Source organism: Atractosteus spatula, chromosome 3 (assembly GCF_055471065.1).
Source record: "Atractosteus spatula isolate fAtrSpa1 chromosome 3, fAtrSpa1.hap1, whole genome shotgun sequence".
Lineage (NCBI taxonomy): Eukaryota > Metazoa > Chordata > Actinopteri > Semionotiformes > Lepisosteidae > Atractosteus > Atractosteus spatula.
Window position 1 is genome coordinate 57,778,555 of NC_142708.1, and position 21,556 is coordinate 57,800,110.

The window sequence follows — 21,556 nt, forward strand, 5'->3', positions numbered from 1 at the left end:
GGGGAAATGTGTGTACAGTACTATAGATTTGAGAAGCATTCAACATGAGCAGGCTTACCACTGTTAAAATGTTTAATGCTTACAGAGGTTAGTGCCTGTAACATTCTTGAATATGACTTTACTTCAGAAGCATAAAACACAAACCATCAGTCATTCACCAATACATCCAAGTCTATAAAGTGCAAACACTATGTCAACACCCATGCCAGTTACTGTAACACCACACATTATAGTGCCTGATCAAGTACCTAACTTTTCCAATGTGAATTTTAAAACCCTGAAAAAGACCAATCAGGGCGTTTATTGAGATCAGTTTTCTTATAGAGTTAACGGTTTTTGAAATGTAAAATATGAACACACTGCAAGCTGTAACTATAATATCACTGCAATCATGCTGTACAGCCAAAATAATAAATCCAGTTTTGGCTGTAGGCCTTTCATAAGAGGTAAATATTGACAGAAGTTCAAAGAAGGTGTAGATTTCACAGCTAACTGTATTAGCCTTATAAGTTGTGTAGCCAAACCTGGTACAGCAATAAAAGTAAGGCTACTAAAATTGGTAGTACTTTCAAAACATCTTTGAATTTGTAGGAAAAGTGCAAATAATAAAAGTTTAGAGTTCTACACATTTTTCAATGCAACAGCAGCAGTTGTGTTAATTACCGTGATAAAATACTAAAACTCAGTTTAAGACGCAAAAGTACCATTTTTTGGCAAAAAAAAAAGTGATTTGAGTGCATATGTGCTTGGCTTTCATGAATATATTGTACATTCACTCCCAAGAGGCTGTGATGTAATTATTTTTTTCAGTGACAATACTGCAGTCTGAAGTTTAAATAGAATCCTTATCTTCTGTATCATCCAATACAGCAGTTGTAGTAACAGTCAGTTTCAACTGTCTTTATCACTAGCCAGTTGCTCATGTTGCAGCTAGTGCTTCAGGCAGAGCTGACGTCCTGCTTTTTTCATCTTGCAATAGGGGACAGTAATTAAGAAACTGTTTCCACATACATTAGAAATAAACAACAAAAAATTATGATACGGCAAAACTGTAATTACTGTAGTTCAAAACTAGAATCCCATTGGGTGGGATAATTATCTTGTTTTCAGATTTAAAAACTTGATTCACGTTGGGAAGTCACAACTCTTTCAATTAATTAATTTCTTTGCCGATGACTTTCTGATTTTGCCAAATAAAATGTTTTGAAGTGGCAGTTTTTGCTTTTTGGGACTTTTTGTGCACAAAGTTGAAGACCCAAAGTCATCCATAACAACGGTCTATTTACATGTGCATAAGTTAGGGTTTGCACAGTTCTCAGCTCTTAAATCAGATATTTTCTCTGTGTGCATCCTTAAATGAACGTGGTGGCACTAGTCAATTCAGTTACAACATTTTATAACTTTACATGCAGTTACTTCTCCACTTGCATAGGGAGCACTCTAATGCAGCATTCAGAACAGAGGGATGTGCTTCCAGGTAGTGAGAGTTTGTCTTTCTCAGTACTCTGTCTCCAAGCCTTCTGCAGCATCTGTGTTGCGGGACAGCATGTAGTTGTCCATATCTATGGAAGGGCAGTTGTAGATAGAGTAGCGCAGTCTCTCTGCCATGATGGCCTGGCTGGTGTAAGGGGGCAGTCTCAGCTGGAAGAAGCACGTCTGTGCTGTAGGAAGGCCATTGACAGGCTACAGGAGCAGAAGAAAAAATATTTCTTATAAAAAAATATTTTAAGCCACTACATTCTAATTTGACCCAGTTTTAAGTGTTAGCAAACTGAAGGTTTTCCTCTATGTGAGGCCATTGATCAAGTCTTGTGACATGTCACAGTACTTACAGAATGTGCACCAGAACGAAATTACAGTAGTTTTACCACAGCAAAGGGGATGCATACTTATGCATCCAATACATTTTAGTTTTTGTTTTTCAAAGTGCAGTTTTTACTGTCATATAACTTCCTTTTTTTATTTTCTTTTATATTCACTTTTATTTTCTGTTTGTAGCAGATTGGAACGCTGGAACGATAAGTTGTTTGCACTGGTGAATACTGTACATTAGCAGCACATATTTAGTATTATATTTTTAATTAACACCATTGAAAAACATTTTTCATTATTTACTGCATGCATATTTAAAGTGCATAGTAACCCAGTTAATTTAGGAATATTAAGCTTGTTGCTTTCACTTACCCTATCCACTTTAATAATCTGAAACTTTTGGGTGATATCAGCTGTGTTTGAAGGCAGTCTTGAACGCCCTGATACAAAGCGTAGGAACAGGACCCTCTCCTCATTGGTGAATTCCTCCAGAGTCTGCCACAGCCAGCCAATCAGCTGATGCGTGTCAGTGACATCCCTGTACCGCACAACTTTCTTCAGCGTTTCCACCGAGACCTCGGGCATTCCACATACCATCTGCTCCAGCTGTCTGGCCGTGAGCAGAGACAGAAGGGGCACAGGAATGATGGAGGACATACCCTCCCTCACTGCTGCCACCTAAGCACAGAACATAATATTATGTACAGCAGGGATAGGCATCCATTTTCTCAGACCTTTCTTAGTATAGGGAAAAATGCAGACTACTAAAAACGGCAGTCTTTGAAGGAAATGTACAAGGGTAAGTCACAAGTCTACGTAGCTACCTGTAACAATGGAGGCAATAGCTTTAAGAAACCTGATCATTAAGCTCATACTTCCAATGTATAGAACAGAATCAGAGCACCACAAATCTGCCAGGTATCTGGCAGGTTGATGTGGTCTTGCCAGAAAACAGATGAAGATGGTGAGTTCCGTACCCAGTTATTCCACTGTGAGCAGTCTTGTTACAGATTTAGTTTTACTTTTTATCAAATTTTGTAATCCAAATTGGGCAGTATGGGGGATGCAGTGGTCAGCATTGCTGCCTCAGAGCACTGGGGCCCTGGATTCAATTCCTATGTGAAATTTGTACATGTTCATGTCTGTTTCCTCTGGGTGCTCCGGTTTTGTTTTCTACAGTCGAAAAACATACTGGTAGGTTAAATGGCTTCTGGGAAGACTGGCCCTGGTGTGAGTGTGTACGCGTCTATGTTTGTGTCTGTCTGCCCTGTGATGGACTGGCATCCTGCCTCGATGGGACAAGCTCTGGCTCCCCTGTGACCCTGAATTGGAAGAAGCCGTGTCCAAACAAATGGACAGAAAATGGTAATCCAAATTTCACTTACCTGCAGATCCATCTCATGAAGTCTGTACTCTATAACTCTTTCCACATATTCCTTTCTGTTTGCAAATGTCAGAGGGACGTTGTACCCTCCAGGAACTACTGGGACCAACTTCCCATCAGCACTTTGTGCAGTAAAAGAGTCCAGTGGAATCATCTAAGGAAAAGACATGCAGATCTTTTTACACAACTGTTTTCTTTTATCCCCATTCACATACATAATTCAATTTGTGTACACATTATTTTATTGATACAATGATTCATATTTTTTAGGTTATTCAAGATAACCCCAGTTCAAAGAGATGCGATTGAACTATGTAAAGTATATCAGGAGTTTCTAAAAACGATCAATGCTACCACCCAGATCAGTACTATTGTTTGAGTGGTGATAATCTCCACTGACTATTTTCTGGAAAAGAATGTAGTTTTCTGTTGCTTTCGTTTTGATCATTAATCCCCTTTTAAAATGAAAATCTGGATTAGAGGTCTACAATCTGACAACAGTGCTATCACCTTCTAGCCATATTTCATCTGATGTGAGAAGCTAAACAAGGCTGGACCAGGTCAGTACTGGGATGGAAGACTTCTAATGTAAACCAGGTTATTGCTGTAAGTAGCATTCATGCACCAGTAGGAGGCACTCTGCTCTCCGGACCAGAATTTTGTGATCCTGGTGACAGGGCACTGTGCAGTAGATGGGGCTACCTGTGTATATTGTATACTATGCATCACCCAGGTGGAGGCTACAATTTTGTAGAGGACAAATATATCCCCTCCAACATACTTTATGGGTTTATGGATCCTTCCGGATGGAAAAAAAGCAATGTATAAAAGCAAGGAATTATATAAGATAAACTAGTATGTTAAAAGCCATTGGAATCTCCCATTTACTGGTGGTGATACAGTTTCGACTTTTCAGACGCTGCCGTCCCCCCTTACCACAGGGAAGTTGTCCTCAGTGATGCCACTGTTTTCCAGATGCAGTATTCCCTGCAGGCTACGAGAGGTGAGAAGGTCCACTTCTTCCAAGTCCTGAGCATTAAGAGGGATAAAGCAGAGTTGCTTCCACACCCACGGTGCTAGATGCAGGTCCAGAGGCTTTTTGGTCCGGACTGCCACAGCCATCAGGATCCCAAGGAATCGAAACTGGATCATGTGCTCCTCTGAGATTGCAGAAGGGTTCAGCAAGAACCTGAAGAACCAATTACAGTTTGTTAAAATCCTTTCCTAACCAGGATGTACTGACGATACTAAGTCCTAAAAAGTCCACATGCTGTGCCAGCACACGGCAATTTACAGTTGTGTTGTGACAACTTGCAAAGAAATCATTGCCTCCTATCTACTAGTTTAATAACATGAGATGCAAAGAACATAATATCTTCCAAAACCTTTTAGTGAGAAAAGAATTGTGAAACTTTGTGTCAGGTTTCAGAATAAATAAAAGCAGAGTGGTTATGGGATGCCTGGCATCTGTAAACCTCTTATGTTTGTATGTTTCTAAGTTAAAGTGGCACAAACAATTGCTTTTGCCTATGTGTCACCATAGAATCATGGCCTACAGTAGCACCTGAGGTAGAGGAGAAGGCATGAAAAAAAAAGTTATTTTTCTAATGAGGAGCTGGAAATGTCATGTCTCTTCACAGTGCAGGTTTACAAAGAGCTGCCCATAAGAATACAAGAGCCACGGACAAGCCCAGGACACACAGCTATGATGGGTGTAATTATTAGTTGCTCCTTCACATTCATAGAGTACTGAGGTGCGTTTCCATTTCTATACAAATGCTTAAAATAATCAGAAGGTGCAGTCTTACTCCTAATCTATTCATGTTTTGTAGTTCAAACCTGCTTTTAGGGGAAATTAAAAATGTTTGTCATAATAAAGCATTAGCATTGTTAGTGAGAAAATATAGACTGGGCGATGCCGGCAACTGCTGCCACAGTTCCAGGAAGAGAGCCAAAGGCAAGAACAAGCAGGGTAGATAATAGTTGTACCACTGGTATGGATGGTATGGCTTCTCTGAGAGGCCGGAGGATGCAGGTCATCTTTTAAATCATCCAATGTCTTCTGTAATAGTAACTGATAATATAAAAACCTTTATTTTTTCAATCTACTGTACAATTTATGAGACAATGCTTTTTTTTTCTAATAAAATCACAATAGCCAAGCTTTGGGGATAGCACTTTATCCACACTGTCTTTTTAAAGGTTTGGTGAAAGTTTAAAATGTGCTTTTCAAACGTCTTTGAAACTGATGTCTGGCCCAAGGGACCAGTACCAAGCATCAGTGTGAGATTTAAAACAAGCAAACAACATCAATTAGGAAAACGAATCTCCTTTTTCTAACCAAAAAATGTCAGAATGATTTTAATTTCATATGGACTGAAAATGGGGCAAATGTAAGGAAAAAATACAGATGAAATCTGAAAAACATTCTGACAAACAATGCACGTAAATCTGATATTGTTCTTTGGAGCCTCATGAGACTTTATAACCTACTTTGTTTTTACTGAAAGATTTCTCATTTTCTGTCATTTGTACAGTGAATGGAAAGTACTAGAAATAGAATGAACTTTGTGTTTCTGTAGAACTTTACAAGCACTATCTGTACCTGTCAGTGTTGCTCCCTACATCAGCAGAACTATTAGGGGTTTGAATAAGTAGGTCCACAACACCAGATTCCAATTCCTGAGGAGCAAGAAAAGTAACATTAATTCAACATGCCTGTCTTTCCAAAACCGTACATATACAGTGCCTTGCAAAGTATCTACTCTCCTGCAGTGTCCACATTTTGTTGCCATCTGTGCCCGTAATCATGACACTTTCAAAGAGAGTTTTATAGAATCTACACAATCTACGCCAAAATGATAAAGCTAAAAAAATATGGTAGTGAGATTGCCAGTTCAGGAGCATAATAATAGTTCGAAAGCTCACATCATTAGCACAATGATCTCTGTTTATGTGTAATCAAAGAGGTTTAACTTCACTTCAGAGACTGCCCTTCCAGACTGAGTAGCCAGACAAATTTGGTTAGGGATGCCATTAAGACAACAGTAAATTTGAAAGAACACTACTGTATGTTCTATGGGTGAAGTAGAATCTGTTGTTCATATAGTCAAACTCAAAGCCTGGCGACAAAGAGAGGACCAGGATAATTATTCTAGCATTTCTTTGTGTACCTAGCTCCCTACACCAAGATTATCACTGATCTAAATCCCTGCTATTTCCCTTGGATCCTAGGAGGAAATTACCCAAAATTAAACTGCCATTTTTTAATCTATGCACACTAGGCAGAGTGTAATATTTTGTGTGCAAGACCAGCTCCTCATCCCTGAGCCAAATGACAGTTTTGCACTGCGATTCAGTCTCACCTGGCACATCTCAGTGATGGTGTCATCAAACACACCACCTGCATCATCTGCCCCCTCCCCGACAAGCTTCACCTTCCAGGCCCTGGAGGGCAGCCGCAGCTCTGAGGGGTTCAGATTCACCACCTGCCTGGCAATCTGCACAAAGATGGGCTTGCTGGAACGTCCCCTGCAGGAAACAGACCAGGGGAGAATCACAGTAACAAACTGATGTACCACATGCACACAGAGACAAAGCAGTTACCAAGTCAGGCAAGTCAGATTTTACTTACTGCTACCATCTATGGTGTACTTTGTGGATAGTAGTTCCTGTATAGTTTAGTTTGTATATAAACATGACATAGTAAATATACTACACTGAAAATAAATATACCTTGTTGTGTTATCTTTATATAATATTTTTCTGCCATTGTGCCATATAAGTATTACTAGTGCAGCATTCACTTTTAGTGTACCTCGAAATTTACTGACAGAAACTGCTATGCCTGAATCTTGCCAAAACAGGTGTTAGGTGTGAACATGCTATAAAATCTTAGTAAAAATACGTATTTGTGATAACATGGCCTGCCAGTGCTTGTATTAGTGGTTGTGGGGAAATAAAAAGAAAATATGTAGAGAATGAAATATTTCGAATTTACACTTAACAGTAAAGCAGAAAACATAAGTACAGTAGGACGTAACAAAAATTTTCAAAGAAAAGTAGAAGCTTCTCATTGGTAGAAGTACTGTATACACCCCTTTTGGTACGGTAATGCCTTATTCTGTCCAGCTGCAAAAGAATATTTCACAAGTCACTCTGAACCCAAGCTTCTCTCTCCCCATCTGTGTGTCTCATGGAGATCAAGCTGGGGTATGCGAAAAGACAAATTCCTAATGCAATAAATTGTTTTTGGCTAATAAAGTGATCTCTTATCTTTCTCTATCCCACTGTAAATATATATATATATTTAGAATCTGATCATGAGAACTACTTGCCAATAATGCAGCATTACAATATGAATTTTCTTTGTACTATATCTGACTTTTGTTTAATGATGATTTTTTAAAACTGGAATTAAGCCCCATGCAACAACGTGTTCAGTACAGTCAATTCAATGTTAACATGTCATGTTCCCCAAGTTTAACTGACAGCTTGTTTTGTTCTGAACTAAACACATGGATTGTGTGGCTGTAAATTTGTATACTGAAATAGTTCAAGTAGGTAGCTGTGTCAGCATGTGCAGGCTGCAAAGGAACAAGTATACAGTAGGTTTATTTTATGCTGGAAAGAGAAGAATAGAAACACAACATTTCGGCTGTGGAGCCTTCTTCAGGTGTGACAGCTGACAGCTGAAGAAGGCTCCACAGCTGAAATGTTTTGTTTCTTTTCTTCTTTTCCCTTTTTAGCATGGAATAAACCTTCACTTGTTCCTTTGCAATTTACTGTATAACTTTATACAAGGTAGTTTACTTTCTTACGTCTATGGAATGTTGCTGCCCTCTAGTGACCTAAAGCAGAGCTTTGTTTCCCCTTAAACCAAGCTCCTATTTTGCTGTGATACTTTAGTTAAGCTATACTGCCATGGCAACCGCAAACAGTATGTTTGCATATCATGGGACAGTAAGTTTCATACCATGAAAATAATACCAATCTAATAAGAATATACTGTAGAATAGCTGTGACTAAAATTGACATTTATGTTAGAGTAATTTACCCTTTTAGGTGTCTATGAAGTCTGGTTGAACCTTTATGACATAGAACATAAACAGACTAATTATATCTCAGGAGACCTAAATGCCATCTTTAAGGAGGTACCTTGCTGAGATTCTCTTGACAGTAATCTGAGGTCCATAAGTCTTGCCCTGTGTCATGGTTTTTCCAATCGATCTCACCAGAGGAAGAGTGTTCACTTTGGGAGCAAGGAGGCCTCTTAGGTGTCCCTGCACAATTGCTGAGGTTCCTGAGCTATAGCGTGAGGCAGAAATCTGCAATGGAAATGGAAAGGGCAGGTACATTGTACCATAAGTATCATGATACTATATAGTGGCCTCTGAATCAGCCTGTATAAGCAGGCATATACTACAATAAAGGGGTTTCTTGACAACAGAAGAACACAAAATAATCTTATTCAATGAAGGAAATGAACAAAAGCACAGTGATCCCAAATCCCAATACTAATGACATACATACAAAAAACACACGAACAGCAGCACAGTTCAAGAGAACCTCAAGACTTACAGAGTTCTATGCATTTACACACTTTTACAGGTCAAGAGCAGGCATAAACAAAATGTTTGTAACTGGGGTGCTAAGTTTCTTTGATTACTAAACAAAATGAAAAGCAAAAAGAATAGGACTTGAAACTGCCTTAGCAGTACTAATTAGCATTAACATTAATTAGTATTAGCATTAACAATACATTAACATAATATGGTCCTCTAGCTGGTGCAGCACAATGACACTGTGAAGTCGCTACAACAGTATTACAGCATGATAAGCTAATTTCACTAACTGGACTGTTACACTAATGCTACCCCATATGATAGCATAGCAACCTGGCTCCTGGGGTTGAGGTTCAGCAGTCTCCAGGACTTGTACATGAAGTCTGAGAAATGGAACAGGACCCTGAGCCGGGCATTGAGGACCTCGGGACTGCAGCCATTCAGAGCGCTGTATTGAGGGGGCACTGACTGAGGAAGGCCCAGCTGCAGGGGTAATGCACTGCCTGGATGACAATCATAAAGATAGAAGTACAATTAAACATGGACAGTCAAAGCATTTCACTCGATTAAATGTAGGTGGAATTTGTTAGGAATACCAAATTAATATTGAATTGCTTGTTCTTCTCCCGTCGATTTATTTTAAACTTTTTTTCTGTTTATGACCTATACTTGTTTATGAGGAACAATACAAGTTGTTACTGCAAAGCAACTGAGTGAAAGCTCAAGAGAGTCAGGCATCAAGAGCCAGATACAGTACTTACAAAGAAAAAGTGAAATGTAATTGTAGGTCAGCTTGTAAAAATGGACAACGAAAATAAATACTTAAACACAACAATGCTACCACCCCTTCCCTGAGAGCTAACCTACTGGATTTGCGTACACATTTCAGTTGGTAAATATGGATAAAACCTTATTGCTCTTTGGGGCTCTTAATATATTACTGATAACATAAGATGAAGGCAATGACAAACAGGAATCTATTTCAACTTTCTTGAGCTACAGGCTTCTGTGAAATTTGCACTGATGAAAATGTAATATATTTTAAATTGCTTACGTTTGTGTAATAGCTTTTTCTTGAGGTAATAAGCGTAAGAATGACACAGATGTTGGCCTGCGTCTCTTTAAAACATAAAAAGGGTTACCTGCTTCATGGGCGCAATATAAGTATTTGATGTAGAGTATAAGCTGCTTTATACCTGGTGCCCTGGGAGCTGTTGAGGGAGTGGTCCAGGCAGCACTGTGACAGCGTCCTGCAGAGATCTGCCGGATATTTTTCCCTTGCAGAGCAGTCACCAAGGTGGGCTCCTTCACTGGATTTGAATGGCCTAGCCCGAGCTGAAATGACAATTATAAGTACATAAAACAGTAAAACAGAGACACAGGTAAAAAAGAACATTATCGACCAAGGTATCCCCTTATCTGTCAGTTATTTTTGAAAAGAACTAGTAAAGTTGCCAAATGTTTGGGCAGTTTAAATCACAGAGCATTAAAACTAATACCAAGAATGGAGTACTCACCTTTTGCAATACAATCTCAATTAGTCCTGACATAAATAAAATATAATTTTTTATTTTTGAAAATAAATAAAATAAAAATAAAACAAATAGGCTCGTAACCAAAACCTCAGATAGTGAGAACTAAATTCACATTATTTTTCACATACTGTACAAGCTTAAAATGCATTCCAGAGGTCTATATAATCACTTTATCAACTAATTTTGGACCTTAAAATAGTACTTAAATAACAAAGTAATAACAAGTAATTTGTGGTACCTACACAGTAATCACCCACTCAATGTGTTACTGTACTGTATACCTATACCTGCACTATTGTACAGCAGTGAAGAACAGAAATGCATAAACTGGGTTAATAAAGAAAATAAAGTCAGAAAGGAGTGACACTGAAATGATTAGATAATGATAATGCGCACAAAAAGAATTATGTGAACACACTAAAGAGCATTTTTCCAGGGAGAGAGAAGAAAACCAGAAAAATTATGGGTGCCATCCTAGTAAGAGCAGACATTGAAGCTAAACACAACTGGTATAAGCAAAAAAGTATTAAAGCGTTACTTGTTTAGTGAGAGGGAACATTAATAACTACATAAATATCTTAACAGCTTGGCAGTTGATGGAAAAATCTCTTTTGCAAAAAATGATAACAATTATATTTGAATTATAATAAGCTTTTTTTTAAATACAGTAAATATTTGTCAATTAATTTTTAGAAAATATTTTAAGATTACTAGATACATAGAACTTCTCTAATCAAAAGTTTTGGGTTTTTTTTACCCCAATTACCTGGCCTTCAGAGTTACAGCCCCAGCTGTAGACGTCCTCTGTAGAAGAAAGGGCTAGGATGTGTTCTGACCCGACAGCAATGTCCTCTACAAACACACCCTCAAGGGCTGGTACCACCTGGGGCCGGTTGTGATTCTTCAGCATTGAATCGGGGAGACCGAGTAAGCGCTCTGACAGGAAAAGAGACAGATGAACGAGTGAGAGGCTAGGATACTATGACTTGTCTCTAAAGAAACACAACTGCTGTATAGACACAAATAATATTTTAAGAAGATCTTGAAGCAAACTGAACCTTTTCTGCTGAAAATAAGTAGCTCCATAACACAAAGGTTCTATTTCTTCCAGTCCCCAAAGCTTCAAACTATATTTACTGTATATCTTATAGAAATTCAGCCATCTTTACCATTGTAGGCCACTAAACAATTGTAATTGTTTTTGACCATTTTAGGATAGATACACATAATGAACAAATCAACAAGAGCAAAATGTATAAAAACATTACCCTGTCCAAAAGTGTACACATGTCCATCCTTTGTCAGTGCAACAGAAATCTGAGTCCCACATCCCACCTTTTTTATTCCTTTATTGCACAGATGTTCCACTTTCTGAAGAATAAAAAAAGACTCAGTACTTCACATATTACTTCCACAATGAACCATGCTGTTTGCTATTAAGAGACAGTCATTACAAATAAGAGTAACTATGAAAATAGTCTTAGCCTTTGTAACAGCATGACAAGCTTAATTTTTTTATCATATCTGCTTTTCTAATTAAAGCAATGGTTAATACCTGAGGATAGCACTTTACATTGCAGGGGCCTGTTCCAAGTTTCCCATAATCCCCATCTCCAAATGCCCAGACTGTCATGCCATCAGATGACACTGCCAGTGTATGATTCAAACCACAGGACACCTGAAAACGAGCACAGGAAATTAGCTTGTATTGGCACTTTTGATCCCATGCTATTGAAATCTAGAGATTAGATTACCCCATTTCAGTGACACTGGAATTCAGGTTGCTAAACTATAACTAGGGTAAAGATCACTAGTGGGTGTCCCTCTTTAACAATTTTTCCAACCAGAGGAAGGACTGGCTAAATGCAATTTTGTCAATTTGTGGAATGAACAACATTTCATCCTTCCTGAAAGTGTTTTTTCTTTTAAAGTGAGAAGGCACCTCACCTCACCCTCCATTTCACTATTAATTTGAGTATTTATTGCATTAGCTAATGCCTTGGGGTCTTTTCCATGTTTATTAAACAATCTAATCTGCAAATAAAACAATACTCTGACCTTTTCTGCAATGGATAATAGACTAAAAATGTCTACTGAACTACACAAACTCAGATAAACCAATACACTTTACTTGTGAAGTGACCTCAAAACATAACACAGTACAGCCAATAAAAAGGTTGGAGTCTCTGATGAGACAGAGGAAAAACTATCTTTGTATTTGCCTTTTGCAGATGGCTAGATTTGCAAAATGATTTATCCACGATTTTAATACAAAGTTTTTTGTCCAATAGGACAGAACAGGATTAATTCAAACATGCAGTATTGCTTACCTGACCTATACTGTACCCTTCCAAGGCCATGACTCTTTCGGGTAACATTTTATTAGATGTTGACCTTTGCCCTAGACGTCCATAATCTCCACTACCAAAAGTGAACAGTTTCCCATCAGCTGTGACCACCGCTGAATGCTTGAAGCCACAGGCAAGCTTGCAATACAAAAAATGTAAAAATGATGATACTGTACAAACAAGAAAGTAAAGCTAAGAAAAAAAAGAAGACTCCTTTAATAAAGGTTTAAAATGCACAACGTTCTCCACAAAATGTTATTGAAGTAAATTTGACCAAGTAAATAAAATGGGATATCACTATCAAGTCTGACAGTCATCAAAGAAGTTTACAAACCACCACGTATGCTTCTTTTCCACATTAGTGTTCATTTACAAGGACACTTTTGTAAATTACGGAGACATGAACATCACTTCTGCCTTTGTCTTCTGCCACATCTAGGTTTCTGAATGCATGAACGGAATTCATATTGAAACTTATATTATAAGAAACACACCATTCAGTATCATCCAATTGTCCTTGTATGTTACACATTAACAAGAGTATAACACTTGAATATAATACTTATGATAAGAATATCATCATCAAAGTGCAGTACTGGTTTAACTGTAGTTAAGTTTATTCTGCTTTTGTAGTTTTTAACGTGTTTGTTTTAAAACATATATTAATTTAATTTCAAAGCTTGTCAGTCTGTTCGCCTCTTCTGAGAATATCGCTGTGTGGTCACACTCTTCTGTAGTTTTGCGGTTCGAAGTAGGAATTGTAGCAGCAAAGAACAGATCAAAAGTGGATTTACTGTAGATACAGTTCTATCTAGCTACTCCGCTACACATATTACAAGACACTGAGAGTTTTACAGTATCTTACAGTATTACAGTACTTCCATGTATTCATTATTCTGTAAATAACAACATTTAGGATGGGAAAACTTGTTACTAGTGTACCTGAACCACTTCCTCTCCTTGCAGGGCCTCAATCTGCTTTGGCCTTCTCTGTCTTTCACTGTTGCCGTGTCCCAGTTTCCCATAATCCCCATCTCCCCAGCTGAACACCTCCCCACTCTCTGTGAGCGCCATGGAGTGGCCATCAGACCCGCACGAGGTCACCAGCTGGATCACCACATAACCTGGAGAGAGCGGGGGAAAGCACGTCCAAATAAGGCTAAGTGAACAGAAAAAAGGATCCGATAACTGCAGCACACTAATACTTCAAGCTGCGTCAAAAACACATCTGGAGTGAAGACTCAAGTCAGGTTCTGTGATCAGACTTATGAACTATAGTATACCTGTAGATCTCTTACATTTGTAATGTATTTTTTTGATGTACACAAATATTACAATATAACACCAGATTTTTAGTCAAATCTGATTATAACAACATGCATGCAAGCACTCTGCTTGAGGAATTTATAACTAATAATAAAACAACAGCAAATGAGGACTTGTTTTTTTCACAATAAGCAAGCATTTAATGCTTCCACTACCTCCCACTTTCTTTTTTAAAAAAATGCATCTTTCCTACTGTGATTATTAAAGGGACTCAAAGTAGCTTTAAGTTTAAAACTAATCCCCGCACATCCTCCTACATAGAAAATGAAGTTATCACTCTAAATGGTATGATATGGTCAAACCAAGAAAGCAACAGGCACATGACAAAGCCATCTGGAAAAAACAATTAACATTACGTATCCCAAATCAGTTTTTAGTTTTGAAGATTTTTTATAATTTTCTATTATACAGTACCAATAATACAAGATAAACATATAATTAATCTTACTTGCTATGTTTACTGTGAATATAAAAAGTACTAATAAAACAAATTCAGAATCCACAAAGTGATCAGGGGAAGACATTGGTAAATCTAGCCCTCTGACACAGTTATCTGATGTTCAAGGTTTACAGCCGATGCTACTAAGGTCACTTTTGGTCAGTTCAGTCAAATGTCAAATAAATTACTAAACAATTTCAACATTACTCAATTTCATCCATCAGTTTACAGCTGCCCAACTGGTTCTGGAGTTAGGGCTAGAATTATGAAATACACTGCAGTTTGGAAAGTGATATACTGTAAAATAGAAATTCATTTTTTATGGCAAAATGACTTGAGTAATGCGCTTAAAAAATAAAGTTCATGGGAATTGTAAAACATTGCATTGCGACGCAGTCACTGGATGAGTAGGTTAAGAACAAAGAGATCATGGGTACCAGTCACCAAATTTTCTTTAGCTTGAAACACACTGTCTGACAACTCTTCTAACTAGAACAAATCTTAACTTACTTTTAAAATACTTTAAGGTCTGTGATAAAGCTGACATTTTACAACACAGCGAAGCACTTTGTAATGTTTCTTAATGCTTCTTAATGGTTTTATTCTGCAATACTAACAGATTTAGTTGTTTGAGCAGGATAATTATTGAAATACCTGTAGGACAAAATGGAGCTTGCATCCTCTTTCTCTGCACATTACATCTCTTTATAGCAAGAAATGACAAAATGTATCACTACAGTACATGTATGATTGTGAGATTGTAAGATGATTGTGAGAAGTACAAAACTGATGTACAGTACACTACAAGATGCCACAACTGAGGAAAACAAACAGGGCAACAGCAATTACATGGTATTTTCATTTTTACAGCTCTGGATTTTTGTCTTGAAATTTTAATCAATACCATATTTGACTCTCAACACACATAAGCACCAGAGGACACTTTTTGTATGCATGTTTCTTTTTCATTTCTTTTAGCACAAGCATAATTTAAAAAGAAGCAGAAACGTCAATGTTTATTCAGAAATGAAACACACAAACAAAGGAGGATAAAACAAGAACTGAGCCTTTCCTCGGTTGATGGATTTACACAGTAAAAGAAGAAAATGACAGCCTCTCTCAGAGGTAGCCTTACCCTGCAAAGCAGAGATGATAGTGGGGGTATAAAGGTCATCTGAATTTCCTTGCCCAAGTCTCCCATAACTCCCTTCACCAATGGCCAGTACTGTCCCACTGGCCTGAACCAGGAATGTGCAATTTTGTCCGCAAACAACCTACAGTACATGACGCAAGGCAAAAAAAAAGCTTGGAACACAGATATCCAAGTTACAAAAGTCTGTATTATCTTGGCCAATTATTGGCAAACCTACAGAAAGCACAGTGCAATATCTGACCCTAAGAAAAAAGCAATATATGAAGTCTTGCCAAATGTTAGAATGTATAAAGAGCCTATGTCCAGATCTGTATTTACAGTAAGACATACTACACACAGCCTAGGTATGAGCATGCAAAGCTAAACTAAAAAGTGTTATTTACTGGTTAAGTATTGGCAGATTTTCCTGGAAGCCCTATGACAACACTGGAAGAAGTCTAAATAGGGACCTAGTTGAAAAGATCATGCGTGTCAACTAACTATCTGATCAGGATATAATCCCTTCCATTTCTTACAGGAAGCTGAATGCTCTGTTCATGCTAATAAATGGACATTCACAAAGTGCCGTTCAAGAACTGGAAATGTTCTGTTTTCAACTGTGGTGCATTGAAGGTGTGCAATAACGCTATCCTGCTGTTTAGGTTCACAGTTTACCTGCTGTGCTTGAGAGAGTGATGGGGCCAGGGTTGGTACCAAGAGGTTTGTCCCTGCATCTGCCAGCTGCCCATGGCGCCCTCCCCCCCAGAGGAACACCTCATTTTTCCCACCTTGCTGCCAGTCCTGCCAAAGAAAAGTTACAGTATCACACACACACACCTATAGATACACATACAGAAAAGGCATGCACACACATAAAATACACAGTAGCATGGCGAAAAGAAACGGCAGACTTCTAGAAAGTCTCAAAAGTCTCTAACTTTTCTGCTGTATCTAGTTCATATTGATATCCAGCACCAAACTTTATATCAAAGTTTGGAAACCATGTAAAAATTCAGTAAATATTGGCATGATCTTTTGAAAACAATCACACAGTATTCTCCTTATTTATTGTATAAAACCTTGGACAATTTTATTATGCGTCATGATCTGGCAAAGAATGAGGCTATGAAGTTTAATATTAAACAGGCTTATTGTTCTGCTATTAAGCCCTGCTGGCCAGTAATCTACTATTCTATTATCACTCTCCTTTCACTTCACTTTCCCTCAGTCCCGGAGCACTCAAGCCCCAACTGATCGGGTCTCTTTGGGCATTCCGCCACTCTCTGGTTCCTTTCGCCTGGGTTCTGACCAATCACCAGCCATGTTATAACATATACAGTATGTTATAAGAATTATTACTTCAACGATGCAATAATTACCCTGTGGACTCACTGAAATGCACATGCAAGAGGAGTCAATTACCTCAGGTCTGGTTGTGGCCCACGACATTAGATGCTCATCCATCATGAAGGTCCATTTACTATTGTCCTATAAAAGTGTAAAGGTATTTACAGTAATTTGGTCACACAGACAACAACAGTGCAGTGTTGTACTGCAACATTCTACGTTCTTATGATTCTTTTTAATGTTCCAATTAAAAAATGTAATCATCTCCAATTTAGGTTTTATTATTCTAAAAATATATTTAGTAATTTCTTACAGAAATCTCTTACTGTTGATTTGACTGTATTTTATTTCCATTGCAATTTCTAATATTGTACATGAAACACTACATTTAAAAAAAACTACATGCAAGAGATATTACTGTACAGTACCATTACCTATTCTCAGTTCCACAATATTGTCAGTATTCTAATATTTTATTAACCAATTAGATAAAAACGTTGGATATCCACACTTGGAAAAAAAAATAAGAATGCACAATGAGTTATAGTAAAGTGGCTGCAGTATATCACATCATTCTCTGAAATAATAGAATTTCTTAACGGAGGCAACTAAACCCATATAACTTAAAAAAAAGAAAAGCAACAGACTTCAAATTTGCCATGACATTTTCTTCCGACCTTAATCCCACCATAGTGCTGTAGAATAAGCTTCACAGCAGTACTTGAAGAGAAGACATGATCAGGTTGAATACTGTATGTTTATGAAGATAATGACTTCAGAATGGAGTCTACACTGACAGTCTACTCATCTTGTGTGACTGAGTGCCTAGAGCAGGGGTCTCTAACCCTACTACTGGCGAGCACCTGGACCAGCAGCTTTTTTCCAGGTTTTAAACCTTTATAATATCAATTTCTAAAGACTAGGAACTTGTGACTAGACCTGTGATCAATCAAAGGAGATGACTTGTTAAAGTAAACAATTCAAGGATTACTTTGAGCAAGAACTCTCAGCCTGTTTAGAGCACTGTTGTGAATTGTTCTTTTACATAGAGCAATAAGCATTTTTGATTTTCTTATCTATCTTACCAGTGGTCTACTAATCTCTGATTCTCCAGCCTGCCTGAATTCAGGAACGGTGAAGGATTCTGGGAAGGGGGTTCCTTTGGCAAACGCTTCAGCAGTCTTCACTGCCGTGGAGAAGGTGGAGAGCCAGCCCCACTCGGCCGGCCCGGGCTCCTGACCGCAGCCCACATGGTGAGGGGGGCAGGGTATCCTGCAAAGCAGCTGATCTAAAGAAAGCCCCACTGCCAAGGAGGCCAGGCTTTGGAGGAAGGCACTGTGGATGAGCTGTTCTCCTGAAGTAACATGGCTCTAAGGCAGAACAAAACAAAAGAGTCTTAGGGACAAAAAAAAACTTCAAAAAATTATTAATAACACTGTTTTGCACAATCATTTGAACAAGCCTATGGCCCACACTGAAAAGCCCAAATTAAAGCTAACACTTCGACACCACCTGCCTGTCACAGAGCTCTGCACGGCAGGTTTCTATTAGGTAGCAGCATGAAGTCTCTCCCACCCAAATATGTCACCATCAAGTACTATGTTTACAAATTGCAACTGGCAAATGGGTCAAACATCTTATTTGATTTACAGTAGACCTAGTTTTATTTGCCTCCTAGAGATTTTCAGATTTTCAGATGCATACAGCCTCATAAACTGTGTGTTTGAATTCCAGTTATGCCCCACATGCTGATGCTGCCTGAAGTCCCAGAACCTACAGTAAGTGATGTTAAATAAATGGTTGATTTTCTATAGTAACTCACTAAATTTAACCCTGGTGTCAGCTTCTATGTTCTGCATAAAGAGAATCTGGTTACCTTGGGAAGACTTTTATCCATTTTCAGACTTCTGTTACAATGAAATATGTTTTACAAACTAAAAAAAAATATATTAAAATGTCTCAGGCAGCAAACCTCACATGACACGTGTTTGATTATAAAAAAACATTTTTTAGATGCTCTTCTTATGTTCCACAAGTAAGCTTAAAATCATAACATACAGTATAGTCTGAGGCATGAGGATCAATGGAAGAAACCAGAATGTGTGCCACCCTAGCTACAGTACCTTTTCATGGGTATACTGCTCCTGTAGGAGAAGGGGCAGCCTTTCTAGAAAGACAGCCATGCAGGGGCTTTTGTTGAGCCCCACAATGCCCTGAGCTCTTAAGACCATTCGACAGGAGGCTAGGACATGATTCTGAGAAATCCAGTCAGATGAGCAGCGAATCAGCAGCACATCCTGCCAAAAATGGATGGCATGAAATGTAATTGTTAGAAGTGCTTTAAGAATTGCACTGTGCATTTACACTGTTGTCTCAAGTAAAGTGGATGTTTTCTGGGAGGTGAAAGCTTACTCCATGGATCGAAAAATAAGTTACAAAGCTACAAAAATAATTTAAAAAATAATTATATCTACACTGAAAATTGACAATACTAAAATCATGCATAAAAAGTGATCTGAAAAAATGACATTTATGTATAAAATGGATGTATAAGTGGAACTTCTGTAAACTTTAGAGATCATTCAGCAGCTGCTTACAGTATATACTGTAAGCTTCATGAACAGCAATAAAAATTGGTCTATTGGTCTTTATTTTACCAACTCACCATCTATTTTTCTCTGTTTGGAAACATTTACCCAGCCAGTCATATAATTTGGTCTGGGTCCTGTACATATAGTTGTGAAAAAATGTATATTTCAGGAAATATAAGCCCTTTTATAGTTTGCACTAAAATCAAATGTAATTTTCCAGATAAATATCTACCTTTGACCTTCCAGAGCACACGGCCACCCCAACATCAGGAATCCAAGTTGTGCTAACGACTGATCCCAGGCCTGTCATGACCGTCTGCAGCACTGCACCATCCTGTATGAATTACAAGGATTAAATAGAAATGAAAAATAAATTATGACTGTGATGGAAGAGGCTAAGTACTGGTTAAGTAAGATGTTGTGAACCTCATTACATTTGACTTAAACTTAATAAATGAAACAACCCTAAGCTCACAGTACATAAACCAACTGAAGCTGGGCCTCTTAACTGAGTATCTCACTTTGCAAACTGATGTTGTTACAGTAAGAAATATTCTTACAAAACTGAGTGAATACAAAAGAAAAGGTCCAATATACAGTACAGTAGATTGGTCTTGTGTATCCTGTAAGGCCTGGTGCAGATGCCCATGTAGAAGGATGTTATGTGTAACATTAGGATTTTAATTGCTGGAGCATGATGATTAACACTTGATAGCACCAGGGTCCAGTGTTTGATTCTGCTCAGTAGTTCTTGTATAAATGGAGTTCACATGCTCTTTCTGGGTTCACATGGATTTTCTTCAGCTGCTCTTAGTTTCTCTACGTTCCCAAACACATCTTAGTCAAAGCTGAGTAGCTACTCTAAACTGACCCACTGCATTGTTCGATATCTTGTTCCCCCTTACATTGTCATGACAGTAATGACCTATTTTTCTGGTCGTGCATGGGATACATTTGATTCCACTATTCACACTGGTGTTCATTTTAGCATGGCAATGCTTTATTTTATTTGATTACAGTGAAGTTCTGTAGGTATTAGGAGAAGGGTTAAAGTAATCAAATTAAAGCTAAATTAGTGAAAGCCAGCCCCTCTAACGCAGAGCATTTCTTGGTTTCTGGACCACAAAGAAACCCTATCACATTTATCTACTAATATTTCCTTTTGCAAAACTGAACTAAAAACTGCTTACCCAAAGAGACCAAATGTTAATGAGGCCCCCTATTCCTCCAGACAATAAAGCCATCCCATTGGAACTGAAAGACAGCGTCTTTACAGCTGTGATGTGACCGTACAGTCTGAAGACACACTTTGCATTGCCACGCTGCTGATGCTGTTAGGAAAAAAAGACAAAGTGAAAAATAAAAAAAACATTAGAAAATACTGCCACTTACATGGAAAACAACACTGAATTATGTAATAATTCCTATGGTATGTATGTGTCATGCTTAATTAAAAAAATGAAAATTGTATCATTAATGATCTGATAGAATATTAATGATCTTTAATGATTTGTTACAAGACAAATCATTGTGAAAGATTAAATTCATCTCTAGTACTTCCCTGGAGAAACTTCATTACCTCTGTGATCTTCTCTCTGTTCTGTTTGGTGTTCAGAAAGTTAGGTAATGATGCTGCAGTGCCCCCTTGTGGTAATGTCCATATACACAGCAAGCCATTTTGACAGCCCCTACAAAAATAAATGCAGAAACCAATGACTGAAATTAACCATGTTAAATTAAATGAATTACAAATTTTCATCACAATGAAACACAGGTGTTCTTCTCGTTATGGACACTGTCGCACATGTAAACTAGAATAATGCAAATATGCGTATAAAAAAGGTATATATGTACTGTATTATGTGGTGTAGATTGACACAGTGTTTAGCATTGCTGCTTCACAGCAATCTGTGTAGAGTTTTTATGTTCTCTCTGTATTCATGTGAGATGAGAACTCATCTGGAGCATGCTTCAGAGGACACAGGGCTCCTCTAGGAACATTACAAACATACATTACTCTAAGGAAAAGCAGGTGGCTGCTTTGAGTAGTATTGGTGGTCTAGCAGGTGACACTCTAC

The 21,556-nt window shown here is 38.0% G+C and overlaps 1 protein-coding gene across 1 annotated transcript in view; it reads right to left on the reverse strand.

Annotated features, from left to right (window-relative positions):
- Positions 1-59: 59 nt before the first annotated feature.
- LOC148838012 (putative E3 ubiquitin-protein ligase HERC1) overlaps positions 60-21,556 on the reverse strand; it is a 75,976-nt gene continuing 54,479 nt past the window's right edge. The window contains exons 58-79 of the mRNA XM_088910709.1: positions 21,058-21,166; positions 20,669-20,809; positions 19,711-19,812; positions 19,011-19,184; positions 17,973-18,257; positions 16,963-17,028; positions 16,216-16,341; positions 15,544-15,682; positions 13,586-13,767; positions 12,626-12,781; positions 11,851-11,973; positions 11,564-11,666; positions 11,062-11,231; positions 9,957-10,095; positions 9,094-9,263; positions 8,354-8,523; positions 6,562-6,727; positions 5,802-5,878; positions 4,133-4,385; positions 3,198-3,350; positions 2,185-2,490; positions 60-1,683 (exon numbers count right to left, since the gene is read on the reverse strand). Coding sequence (XP_088766835.1) covers positions 1,498-1,683; positions 2,185-2,490; positions 3,198-3,350; positions 4,133-4,385; positions 5,802-5,878; positions 6,562-6,727; positions 8,354-8,523; positions 9,094-9,263; positions 9,957-10,095; positions 11,062-11,231; positions 11,564-11,666; positions 11,851-11,973; positions 12,626-12,781; positions 13,586-13,767; positions 15,544-15,682; positions 16,216-16,341; positions 16,963-17,028; positions 17,973-18,257; positions 19,011-19,184; positions 19,711-19,812; positions 20,669-20,809; positions 21,058-21,166 — 3,496 coding nt within the window. The 3' untranslated portion in view covers positions 60-1,497. The remainder of the gene's footprint in view (positions 1,684-2,184; positions 2,491-3,197; positions 3,351-4,132; positions 4,386-5,801; positions 5,879-6,561; positions 6,728-8,353; positions 8,524-9,093; positions 9,264-9,956; positions 10,096-11,061; positions 11,232-11,563; positions 11,667-11,850; positions 11,974-12,625; positions 12,782-13,585; positions 13,768-15,543; positions 15,683-16,215; positions 16,342-16,962; positions 17,029-17,972; positions 18,258-19,010; positions 19,185-19,710; positions 19,813-20,668; positions 20,810-21,057; positions 21,167-21,556) is intronic.